We start from the raw sequence: 12,500 nt of genomic DNA on the forward strand, positions 1-12,500 counted from the left end.
CTGGATACTACGGTTTCCCCTACTACTCATACGGCTACAACTATGGAGTCCCTGCTCATGCACATGCTGTAGGCAAACGTGAAGCCGAACCGCATTATGGACACTATGGAGGCTACGGTTACACGCACGGACACCTGTATGCCCCTCACGCCCATTCCTACGTCCACACCCACGGCATCGGCAAGAGGGAGGCTGAAGCTGACCCTGAGCCTCATTATAGAGGCTACGGATATCCGTACGGATACATCTATGCTCCACACGCCCACTCTTACGTCTACACCCACGGCATTGGAAAGAGGGAGGCTGAGGCTGATCCTGAGCCTCATTATTGAGTCTATGGTCATGGTTTTTATCGCCCTTATGGCTTTAGCTTCTATGGACCTTATCGTTACGGATACTAAGGTATGAAAAATCAGAATGATTCATCAGGAATAAATTACATGCAATATTTACCTGTCTTTCACTTCTACTACATGGGTCCCTAGAAAATATATTGTATATACGATAAAGAAAACAAAATAGTAAAGACAATAACGCAAACGCGAGTATTCATTAATATTTTGCAATGGGTAATCCTTTATTCTAAGACGTTTCGATGATACCTCAATCTTTTTACTGAGAACAAGTATTAAAGACGACTGTAGTTTTGCGTATAAAAAGTTACGAAAATTACACTTACCATGGCAAGCATATAAAATTAACAATTAAATCTCAAGAACAGCATGGTCTGAAGGCGAGTAACTGTTAAATGCTTTGAATGGAGGGAGTTTCAGAAACCACAACGAGAGGGTCAAGTAAATTGTTAAGGGTGTTAGGCTGATATGCAGAGAGCACAGGCGGATGACCGTTTTATTGAGAGGTACGGCTGTGCATCTTGATTTAGTCCTGCAATCGAGTATTCTGTGTGAACCAATGTGATTTCTATTCTCTTTTCATTTGCCTCAAAAAAATACTTTTTAATTCTTGTTTTGATTACGTTTTGACCATTCTCCTACTTACACAATATTGTTTTAATGATGATGCATGGCATACAAACCATCACTCACTTTATAGTACAAATACCCGTTTATTCATATAATTACACCACTCGTGTGACGGTACCACAGTTTGACCGGAAGTTGAACAGAGTACAGAAACTTGTAGAAATAACTGTACCCAGGACAATTGTCAGCTTCTGAAACCTGAGCTTATTTCGCATTTCGTATGTGAAAATCCAAAAGTTTATGTTATTTTCATGCTGTCATCGAATCTTTCCCTTTCTCCAGTTCCTACCAATTTTTGATGAAATATATTCGTGCTCAGAGAGATTTCGGGATCCTCTTGTTATATGGAAAGGATAAAGTTGTATGATGTATAAAAACAGTGCATAAGTCACATTATATTTATTATACCAAGAAGAACATAACCCTAATTTTGTTTTGGTTCCCTTTAGAAATCAATTCAAAAGCTAAGTACCCGTCATTTATCAATAGAAGTACAAGACCAATAAAAATTATGATAATTTGTATCATCACATGGACATATATCTGCTGTCTATGAAGATTAAACTAATAAATTTACAAACTGCATTTCAAGAGCATTATCAAACGTAAGAAATTATGTTGAAAAAGGTTACTATAGATACAGGTTTAAAAATTTTACATACATACCAATACATACATATAACATAGTAATACTTTTAATAGAGTAATGTCTTTTATTTTTCTACAAATATGTACATTTTCTAAACTCATATACATGTATGTATGTATATATATGTATGTATGTGTGTGCGCGCGTGCGTGCACACACATTAGTACGTATTTGTATGTATACACATATATGTGTGTATGTATATTTGTATATATGTGTGTGTGTATAGATACATCCATATGTCTATAATGTAATCATGCTTACATACATATAATGTAGATAGATTGACAGATATATGTGCACATTCCTGTGCATTATTTATATATAAGTGTGTAATATATATACATATATATATATAAATATATATACATATATATATATATATATATATATATATATATATATATATATATATATATATATATATATATGTCATGTATATGTACATATATATACAGATATTCACGTTTATATATATACATATATATATATATATATATATATATATATATATATATATATATATTACACACATATAAATATGTATATACATGAATATGTTCATAATACACGCATACACACACAGAAATGTAATGTTTTATATATATGTATATACTGCTCTGAGGTAAACGAAAACTTAATAATAATGTGTTTTAATAAACCCAAGCATATAATTAATAAAATTTACATATTTAGAATATTTAATATACATGTGATCACTCTTAAGCTTATACTTAAACTAACAGAAGTACTGACATTTAGATTAATGATTATGACATTATGTGTCAGACAAATAATCACCATACACAAGATTCATTTAATTGTAAGAATCAGACGGATAAGAAATAAAATAATTTAATATGTATAGTACACAAGCTATTACATGTAACTACAAGATAAAGTTCGTCACAATGTGAAACAGTGGATGCTGGTAACTGACACGTCTTTCAGTTCTATCAAAGTACTAGATGCTTGACAGGGCGTAGCTAGGGAGTATAAAAGCAAAGTCCATCCCTTCTGTCATCACTCCACGCTGACAACCCGCCGTCATGAAGATCATAGTAAGTCAGATCCTGCTGTATACTTATCAGTTCCCAATAACCAAAATACATTTCACATAAGCAATATTTTATTTAAAATAAAATAATAAAAATCCCACCATATGTAAACTTATAAAGACGTACATGTATTTATATATATGGACGCATGTAAACGTATATATTGATTTATTTTATACACTATATATATATGTGTGTGTGTGTGTGCAGTAGTAGTATTAGAAATAAGTGTAGTAGAACTATTTTGTCCTACTAATTTCATATGCACCCGTATGCCCCTCACGCCCATTCCTACGTCCACTCCCACGGCATCGGCAAGAGGGAGACCGAAGCCAATCCTGAGCCTCATTATAGAGGCTACGGATACTCGTATGGATACCTATATGCCCCACACGCCCACTCCTACGTCCATATCCACGGCATCGGCAAGAGGGAAGCTGAGGCTGATCCTGAGCCTCATAGAGGCTACGGATACCCGTATGGATACCTATATGCCCCACACGCCCACTCCTACGTCCATTCCCACGGCATCGGCAAGAGGGAGGCTGAGGCCGATCCTGAGCCTCATTATGAAGTCTATGGTCATGGCCTTTATCGCCCTTATGGCCTTGGCTTCTATGGACCTTATCGTTACGGATACTAAGGTGTAAATGATCAATCATGAATAAATAAACTGCAATATTTACCTATCTCTCATTTCCAGTGCATGGGTCCTTAAAATTAAAAAGACAAACAAAATTATACATAAGATAAAAGAACAAGAGGGTAATGGCAATGACGTAAACTTGAGGACACCGTATTAGTTAATAAGGGGTAATCTTTTAGATTTACATACAATGATTCATACCTCAATCTTTTCAAGAAGAACAAGTATTAAAGACGATTGCAGCACGACTAAATAAATACTTTGTGCTTATAAACAAGTACGTAGGAAAATTACACAAGGTGTGACAGATGCATATACAGTTAACAAATCTCAACAACAGCATGGTCTGAAGTTTTTATAGCATATCAGTACAAAAGGCGAGTACCTGTTAAATTCTTTGAATAAAGGGGGCTTCAGAAGCCAGAACGAGAAGGGCAAGATTTCTAAAGAAAATTGTTAACAATGTGTAATTTCCTATAGGATGAACTGGCGGACGATCGTTTTATAAGACGGTTCTGAATTTAAGTATTCTCTGTGTGAACCAATGTGATTTTTATTCAGTATTCCTCTGCCTCAAAATTTCCTTTTTAGTCCTCGTTCTCATTATGTTTAACCATTATCTTGCTTTCATTGTTATCAATGATAATGCCTGACATATATACCCATCAATCACCTTATAGTACCAATATCAGTTCAGTCATATATAATTACACTACTCGTGTCGGTGAACATTTTAACAGGAAGTAGGCCAAGGCACAGAAACATTTTGAAGTAACTGTACCCGAGCCAATGCATAAGATAAAGGACAGTTTCTGAAGCCTGAGTTTATTTCCGTTTTTCCAGTTCCTGTCAAATCTAAATTATATAAATTCATCCACGGAGATATTTCTTTATCCCCCGTGTAATATGGAAACATAAAGTTGTATGATGTGCAAGAAAATAGTGTACAACATTCACCTTTATTCATCATTATACCAAGAAGATACAGCTAGCCCGAATGTTGTTTTGGTTCCTTTTGGAAATTTATTCTAATCGTATTCTAATCCTTAGTACCCATGTCGACCATTTATCGATACATCTACAAGATTAAACTAATAAATTCAGTAACTGCTATTTCCACTATGGTTACGCTGGATACTACGGCTTCCCCTACTACTCATACGGTTACAATTACGGAGTCCCTGCTCATGTTCATGCTGTAGGCAAACGTGAAGCCAAACCGCATTACGGACACTATGGAGGCTATGGTTACACGCTAGGACACCTGTATGCCCCTCACGCCCATTCCTACGTTCACATTCACGGCATCGGCAAGAGGGAGGCTGAGGCTGACCCTGAGCCTCATTATACAGGCTACGGATACCCGTATGGATACCTCTATGCCCCTCACGCTCACTCCTACGTCCACACCCACGGCATCGGCAAGAGGGAAGCTGAGGCTGACCCTGAGCCCCATTATAGAGGCTACGGATACCCGTATGGATACCTGTATGCCCCCACGCCAACTCCTACGTCCATACCCACGGCATCGGCAAGAGGGAGGCTAAAGCAGACCCTGAGCCTCATTATGGAGTCTATGGTTATGGCCCTTATCGCCCTTATGGCTTTGGCTTCTGTGGACTTTATCGTTGCGAATACTAGGTTGTGAATGGTCAATCATGAATAAATGAACTGCAATATTTGCCTGTCTTTCACTCTCAATGCATGTGCCCCTTATATAAACAGACAAAAATGTGTATGTATAATAAAACCAAAAGAGAATAAAGACACTAACGTAATAATCGTTTAGATTTTTTTAGATTCACAGACGTTTCGATGATTCATACCTCTATGTTATTTTCAAGAAGAGCAAGTATTAAAGACGATTGCAGTCAGACTAAACAAATAATACGGTTTGCATATAAACAATTACACAAACCATGACAGATGCATATACAGTTAACAAACAGATCTCAAGAACAGCATGTTCTGACGTTTTTTTATAGTATTCCAATACAGAAGGCGAGTACCTGTTAAATTCTTTGAATGAAGGGAACTTCAGAAGGCAGAATGAATAGGGCAAGAGTGCTACAGTAAATTGTTAAGCATGTGTGATTTACTATAGGGATGGCCGTTTTATAAGACGTTCCTTTGTTTGTGTTCTGTGTGTGATTTTTATTTAGAATTGATTTGCCTCAAAAAGTTACTTTTTAATACTTTTTTTCTGATCATGTTTTAACCATTCTCCTATTTACACAATACTGTTTAAAATGATGATACCTGGCATACATTCCCAACACTCACTTTATAGTACTAATATCGGTTTAGTTCATATATAATTACACTTCTTGTATGACAATGAACATTTTGGCAGGAAGTAGACCAGAGTACAGAAACATGTCTTAACAAGTTTCTGAAGCCTGAGATTATTTCTCGTTATCCAGTTCCTACCTAATCTAGATAAAATAAAGTCATCCACGGAGACATTTTTGGATCCCCCGTGTAATATGAAAAGATAAAGTTGTATGAAGATTAAACTAATAAATTCACTAACTGCCATTTCAATAGCATTATCTAGCATGAGGAATACTGTTGTATAATGTTATTACAAGTAAAGGTATACAAATTTTATATACATACTGTATAAACAAGACATTTTAATCCGTCCAATAAGATAAAGTCTTTATTTTTTTCTACAATATATGTTTACATTTTCCAGACATTATGTATATATATACATGTATACATACAGTATGTATATGTGTGTATATATATGTACGCATATATATATATATATATATATATATATATATATATATAAAATATATAAGATCCATCAGCCCGAGTATTGTTTTAGAAATTTATTCAAAGGCTAAGTACCCAAGTCACCCATTTATCAACAGCAGTTCCAGATCAATAGAAAATATGATCATTTGTATCATTTGAACATACATCTGATATATATGAAGATACAACTAATACACTAAATGCTACTTTAAGAACATTATCTTACATGAGGAATTATGTTATCCAATATAGATACAGGTATACACATTTTTTTTCATATAGGCATAAATATGTATATTATACATATATATAGCATATTAATCCTTGCAATAAAATAATCTTTTTTTTTTCTTTACAAAATATGTTTCTAGAGTCGTGTGCACACACACACACATGTGTGTGTGTGTGTTCAGTGTATATACATATATATATGTGTGTGTGTGTGTGTGTGTGTGTGTGCGTGTGTGTGTGTGTTTATATATAATATATATATGAATATAGTATATATAATGTATGTATAGACATACATTAATACTAATGCGTATGCATATATACGTATACATATATGTGTATGTAAAGATACATCCATATATAAGTGTATTATTTATAATCTACTCATGATCGCATATATCTATAGATTGACATAGATATTTGCTCATATCATGTGTATAATACGTAGATAGTCGTGCATTATTTATGTGTTTGTGTGTGTATCATATATATGTACATATATATACGTACATACATATATATGTGTATGTTTATTTCACACATATATACAAATAGATATGTATATACATGAATATATATTCATAATACACACACATGTACAAATACCTCCAAAAATATATATATATATATATATTTGTATATATTAATAAAAGGTACACCATGCCATAATATGAATGTTTTAATAAGCCCAAGCATATTATGAACAAAAACAAGATTTATATAACTTAGAATATTCAATCTAAATGTATGTGTGATCACTCTTACTATTAGACTTAAACTGTCACTTTAAGAGCATTGTCTAACCTGAAGAATTCTGTTGAAAGAGGTTACTATATATACAGGTATACATTTCTATACATACAGGTATATACATACTGATCCTTCAGTGAAATACAGTGTTTCATTATTTCTACAGAATGTTTACATTTTATATATATATATAATATATATAATATATATATACATATATGTGTGTGTTGTCATATATATATTCATGAACCGTATTCATGTTGACAAGTGTAGTAAAGGTATGAATGAGAATGAATATCCGGTTTCGATTATATCTTCGTCAGAAATACATGTATTTCTGACGAAGATATAATCGAAACCGGCCAAATACATCTCTTGTATTGTGAAGATATTCATTCTTATTCATACCTTTTCTACAATATATATTCATGTTTGTATATATACGTTTATACATACATGTATATATGTATATCCTTATAATACACACACATACGTAAATATATATGAATATACATTAATGTATAATTATAATACACACATACATATACATATATATATATATATATATATATATATATATATATATATATGCGTATTTATATACATATATGTGTGTGTGTGTTTGTGTGTACGTCTATATATATATGTACATATATATAGACATATATCCATATGTGTATATATGTACCGCTGTGTGATGCAGCGGTAACGTCTTTGCCTAGCAATCATGCTGACCTACGTTCAAGTCCTGTACCGCAATTTGACTGAAGTCACAAGAGCCTGTCACAACAAACCCTAAATTATTATTATCATTTCATTACACTCATATGAATAAGTTTGTATATTCATAACTATATATTTATAATACACTTACACATGCATGTGTGTGTGTGTGTATATATGTATGTGTATGGATATGACATTATGTATCCAAACAAAAAACTGCCGTACACAAAATTCAGTTTAGGTCAAGATTCACACGTACAAGAAATAGTTTTATATATGCAGTACACAAGCTCTTACATGTACCTACAAGATTGTTTTGCACAATCAGAAACTGTGGATGATGGTAACTGACACTTCATTCAGTTCTGTCAGTCAAGTACGTATATGCGTGACAGAAGCTGTAGCTGGGGAGTATAAAAGCCAAGTCCGTCGCTTCCCTCATCAGTCCATGCTGACAACCCGCCGTCATGAAGATCATAGTGAGTCAGATCCTGTTGTGTTACACTGAATATAACAAAAACTAGAATATATAGCAATTTCAATCAGCAAAATTAATTAGATATAAGATATATTGTGTATACTTATAACAAAAACACTGTACACACATTTATCTATAAACATGTATATACGTAAGTATGTGCATGTGTGCACTATAGAGGCTACGCACACACACATATATAAATATATATATAAATGCATATTTATACATATGCATATTTTTTGTATACATAAGTATATATATATACATATGTACATATGTATATATATACATATGTACATAAGCATATATACACATATGTATATAGATATATTTGCATATATATATATATATATATATATATATATATATGTATAGATATGTGATATATATGGGTGTATGTATTAGTAGTAGTAGTATTTGTAGTTGTAGAACTTTCTTTTCTGTCTTACTAATATTATAAGCATCCAGCTAGTAGTTCTGTTGGCTGTCGCGGTGGCAGCAGAGCAGAAGAGGGAGGCTGAGCCCCACTATGGCTACGCTGGATACTACGGCTTCCCCTACTACTCATACGGCTACAACTATGGAGTCCCTGCTCATGCACACGCTGTAGGCAAACGTGAAGCCGAACCGCATTATGGACACTATGGAGGCTACGGTTACACGCACGGACACCTGTATGCCCCTCACACCCATTCCTACGTCTACACCCACGGCATCGGCAAGAGGGAGGCTGAGGCTGACCCTGAGCCTCATTATAGAGGCTACGGATACCCGTATGGATATCTCTATGCCCCACACGCCCACTCCTACGTCCACGACCACGGCATCGGCAAGAGGGAGGCTGAGGCCGACCCTGAGCCTCATTATGGAGTCTATGGCCATGGCCTTTATCGCCCTTATGGCTTTGGCTTCTATGGACCTTATCGTTATGGATATTAGTTTTGAAACTTCAATATGATCAGCAATGAATAAAAGGCTTGCAATATTCACCCATGTTTTATTTCACTATTCTTAGATAAAATATTGACATATTGGATAAGATAAGAGTAGTAAGACATAATAAAACAACGCCAATAAGAGCCAGGCTAAAACAAATAGTACATTTATAACAAAATAGTTGCACGATACATTATTGGTAAACACAGTCTCGTAGATTTAACGATATAACATATATAATTCAATAGCAGACTATTATTGGGGGTGACAGCCGTTGAGAGACAGGTTTGCCCTGATTTACGCTTGTGTTTTAAGTATTTCTTGTAGATTTCCACTCGATTCCTTTACCCGAAAAAGATAATAACTTTCTGTGTTCTCTGTTGTAATCATCCCCCTATCTGTATATTGTTTTCCATGATGACATCTTACACACCTACCACTTACTTCAGCTGTTACAATACAAATGCCTGTTTAGCTACAGATGGTCACACTATTATTGTGACGGTGGGGCATATCAACAGAAAATAGCACATGGGGTATAAGAATTTCGTGGTGTAACGGTACCCAGGGCTGGCAATGTGGACAGCGATTGAAAATGTCTAAAGGCCGAGTCTTCCTTTGCTTGGAAAAGCTCTTTATAGCTTAGTTGTCTGTGAGAATCTGATCGATAATATCTTTGTCAGAATATATCTGTCAAAAACTAGTGAAATGCATATCTTGTACTATGTAGGTATCCATTCATACCTTGAAAAGATAAACTTGTAGGATATACAAGAAAACCGAAGTGACATTCCCCATTATTCACCATTATACCAAAGATACTTAGACCAATACAGTATACTCTATTTCTTGCTTTGTTATGAAATATGTTCTGTTGAAGTACAATTAAATTTGATTTGAATTTAAATTCGATGAAGTTTGTAAAAAGATGAGCAGATATGAAATACTAGCTGATTATATACAAGCACATACATGTGTTGTATGAGTGCGTGAGTGTGTGTTTGTGTATATATATCTGTTTTTTTTTTTTTTTCTTTTTTTTTTTGTGTGTGTGTGTGTGTGTGAGAGAGAGAGAGAGAGAGAGAGAGAGAGTAAGTGTGTATATATTGTGTATCATACATATCCATTTATTGTAACGCTTCATAATTTGTCAATAGTAATGCTGAATTTGTAGTCACTTCGACCATCATTTGACTTTAAATCGACTGTATATGAACGTGAAACAGATTCATTAGCTAACATTTTCTATGTAAAATTATCCTAATATAAATGCTTGCAGTATAACATTTCCAGACGTCTCGTACTCATATACAAATATATACGTAGATATAGACTATATTGTTATATAATTAATTATACAATATTATATATATACACACACTTATATATACACACAAAAACACACACAAACACACGCACGTGCGTGTGTGTGTGTGTGTGTGTGTGTGTGTGTGTGTGTGTGTGTGTGTGTGTGTGTGTGTGTGTGTGTATGTGTATATATATGTAATTATACACATATATACATATATATGTGTGTGTATATATGTATATATATATGTGTGTGTGTGTGTGTGTGTGTGTGTATGTATGTATGTATATATATGTATGTATGTATTATATATATGTATATTTATTACAAATATTCGTGTATATATATATACATACATACATACGTATATATATATATATATATATATATATAGATAGATAGATAGATAGATGTGCATATATATGTATATAGAGATATATACATATTTATATGTATTCCTATATGCATGTGTGGATATATTATATATATTTAGGCTACATATATATGTATATGTATATATGTGCTCAGATAAACCATAGCCTTTTAAAAATTTCCAGTCATTAAACCCAAAAACATTTTTATTCTTGGAAAATTTTGTTGATGTGCAATTGCTCTCATTATTACATTTAAATCAGCAGAACTAACATTGCGTTGTTTCTAACCTGTCGTAGCAGACCGACACATTATAGTAGTAAGTGATAGCCAAATGGTCTAAATACTTTTTATACTCGTATTGTATTTGGAGTCACCAATACCTTCACATGCTTAACAAAAACTTAATTCATTTTCTTCATATGCAACAGAAAGTCATTAGTAAATTATATATGCCTGTAGGATCTAGTTTTTTCGAATATCCCATACGCTTATCTTTACCATCATCATCACCATCCTCATCATTACTATCACCGTCACTTCCATCACCATCATCATCATCACAATTATCATTATGAATATATATAAATAAGGACTCTTGACGATTGGTAGCTTAATGTCGCAATTGTGCAATTTAGGATGAGTCAGAGGCTAAGAGCAGTATATTTTGCCAATGGTGATTAAGAGACATATATAAATACAAAACCCGATTCTAAGAAAATGTCTTTAAAAAATCAATTAGAAGAAAAATTGTCTTCCCACAATATACTACAACCGTATTTTATGCAAACATTTTTCCGATATTTTCTTATGTATTCTTCCGTGAGTGAGTGAGTGAGTGTGTGTGTGTGTGTGTGTGTGTGTGTGTGTGTGTGTGTGTGTGTGTGTGTGTGTGTCTGTTTGTGTGTGTGTATTGATTTATGTATCTACTCATTTATTATTTATCAATGTATTTATTCACTTATGAGATTGCCTTCATTTTTTCCTGCTTTGTATACTGTCTCCTGAAGAGCCCACTCGTTCAGCTGGTTTCAATTCAGACTTTCGAGACTTTCATCATTAAGATACTTTGTCGAAGTAAGAGCGCTTGCCATTGAAACATAAGCATTTTTCTTCCATTCCAAGATTTCCAACTAATTTCGAGAGGGAGATTTTGGACAACTATTCATTTTTTTTACTATTCTACCAAAAGGAACTTGATTTTTTTCTTTTCTTTTTTAGTTCCGTTAAAGCATCAGTCCTATTGGTCCTTGAAGAAATATGCAAATCAGCTCTCATGTGAGTTAGAATGATAATCTGAAATTATATAACTTCTCAAAACGTAGATGCGGTTTCCGTAGTCGTCCGTGCTTCAATAAATGAAGCTATGTTAAATGCCACGATCATTCTCTATGGAGCTTACCTCTTTACTTATTTAAATATGCAACAATATTCTAATGGCAAACATATACACATATATGGGTATATGTACAGACCCACACATATTTATATAATACATAATATATATATATTTTTTTTATATATATATATTTATATATATATAAACTTATTTATTAATTGTATGTATGAATGTATGTATGCACGCACACATAT

General features: G+C 33.5%; 2 protein-coding genes across 2 annotated transcripts in view; both read left to right on the top strand.

Moving 5' to 3' along the window:
* Window positions 1-332, top strand: part of LOC125028628 (urease accessory protein UreE-like) — an 893-nt gene extending 561 nt beyond the window's left edge. Inside the window, exon 2 of the mRNA XM_047618101.1 lies at window positions 1-332. This exon is cut by the window's left edge and continues 70 nt beyond it. Within this exon, the coding sequence (XP_047474057.1) occupies window positions 1-332 (332 nt within the window).
* Window positions 333-2,952: 2,620 nt separating this feature from the next.
* Window positions 2,953-3,333, top strand: LOC125028629 (uncharacterized histidine-rich protein DDB_G0274557-like). Its single transcript, XM_047618102.1, has one exon. The coding sequence runs from the start codon at window positions 2,953-2,955 to the stop codon at window positions 3,331-3,333; it is 381 nt and encodes a 126-aa protein (XP_047474058.1).
* The last annotated feature ends 9,167 nt before the right edge of the window (window positions 3,334-12,500 follow it).

Source organism: Penaeus chinensis, chromosome 9 (assembly GCF_019202785.1).
Source record: "Penaeus chinensis breed Huanghai No. 1 chromosome 9, ASM1920278v2, whole genome shotgun sequence".
NCBI classification, from domain to species: domain Eukaryota; kingdom Metazoa; phylum Arthropoda; class Malacostraca; order Decapoda; family Penaeidae; genus Penaeus; species Penaeus chinensis.

What these genes read in the sequence shown, in the direction of transcription:
- LOC125028629 (XM_047618102.1), top strand. Translation starts at nt 2,953, where the DNA reads ATGCACCCGTATGCCCCTCACGCCCATTCCTACGTCCACTCCCACGGC.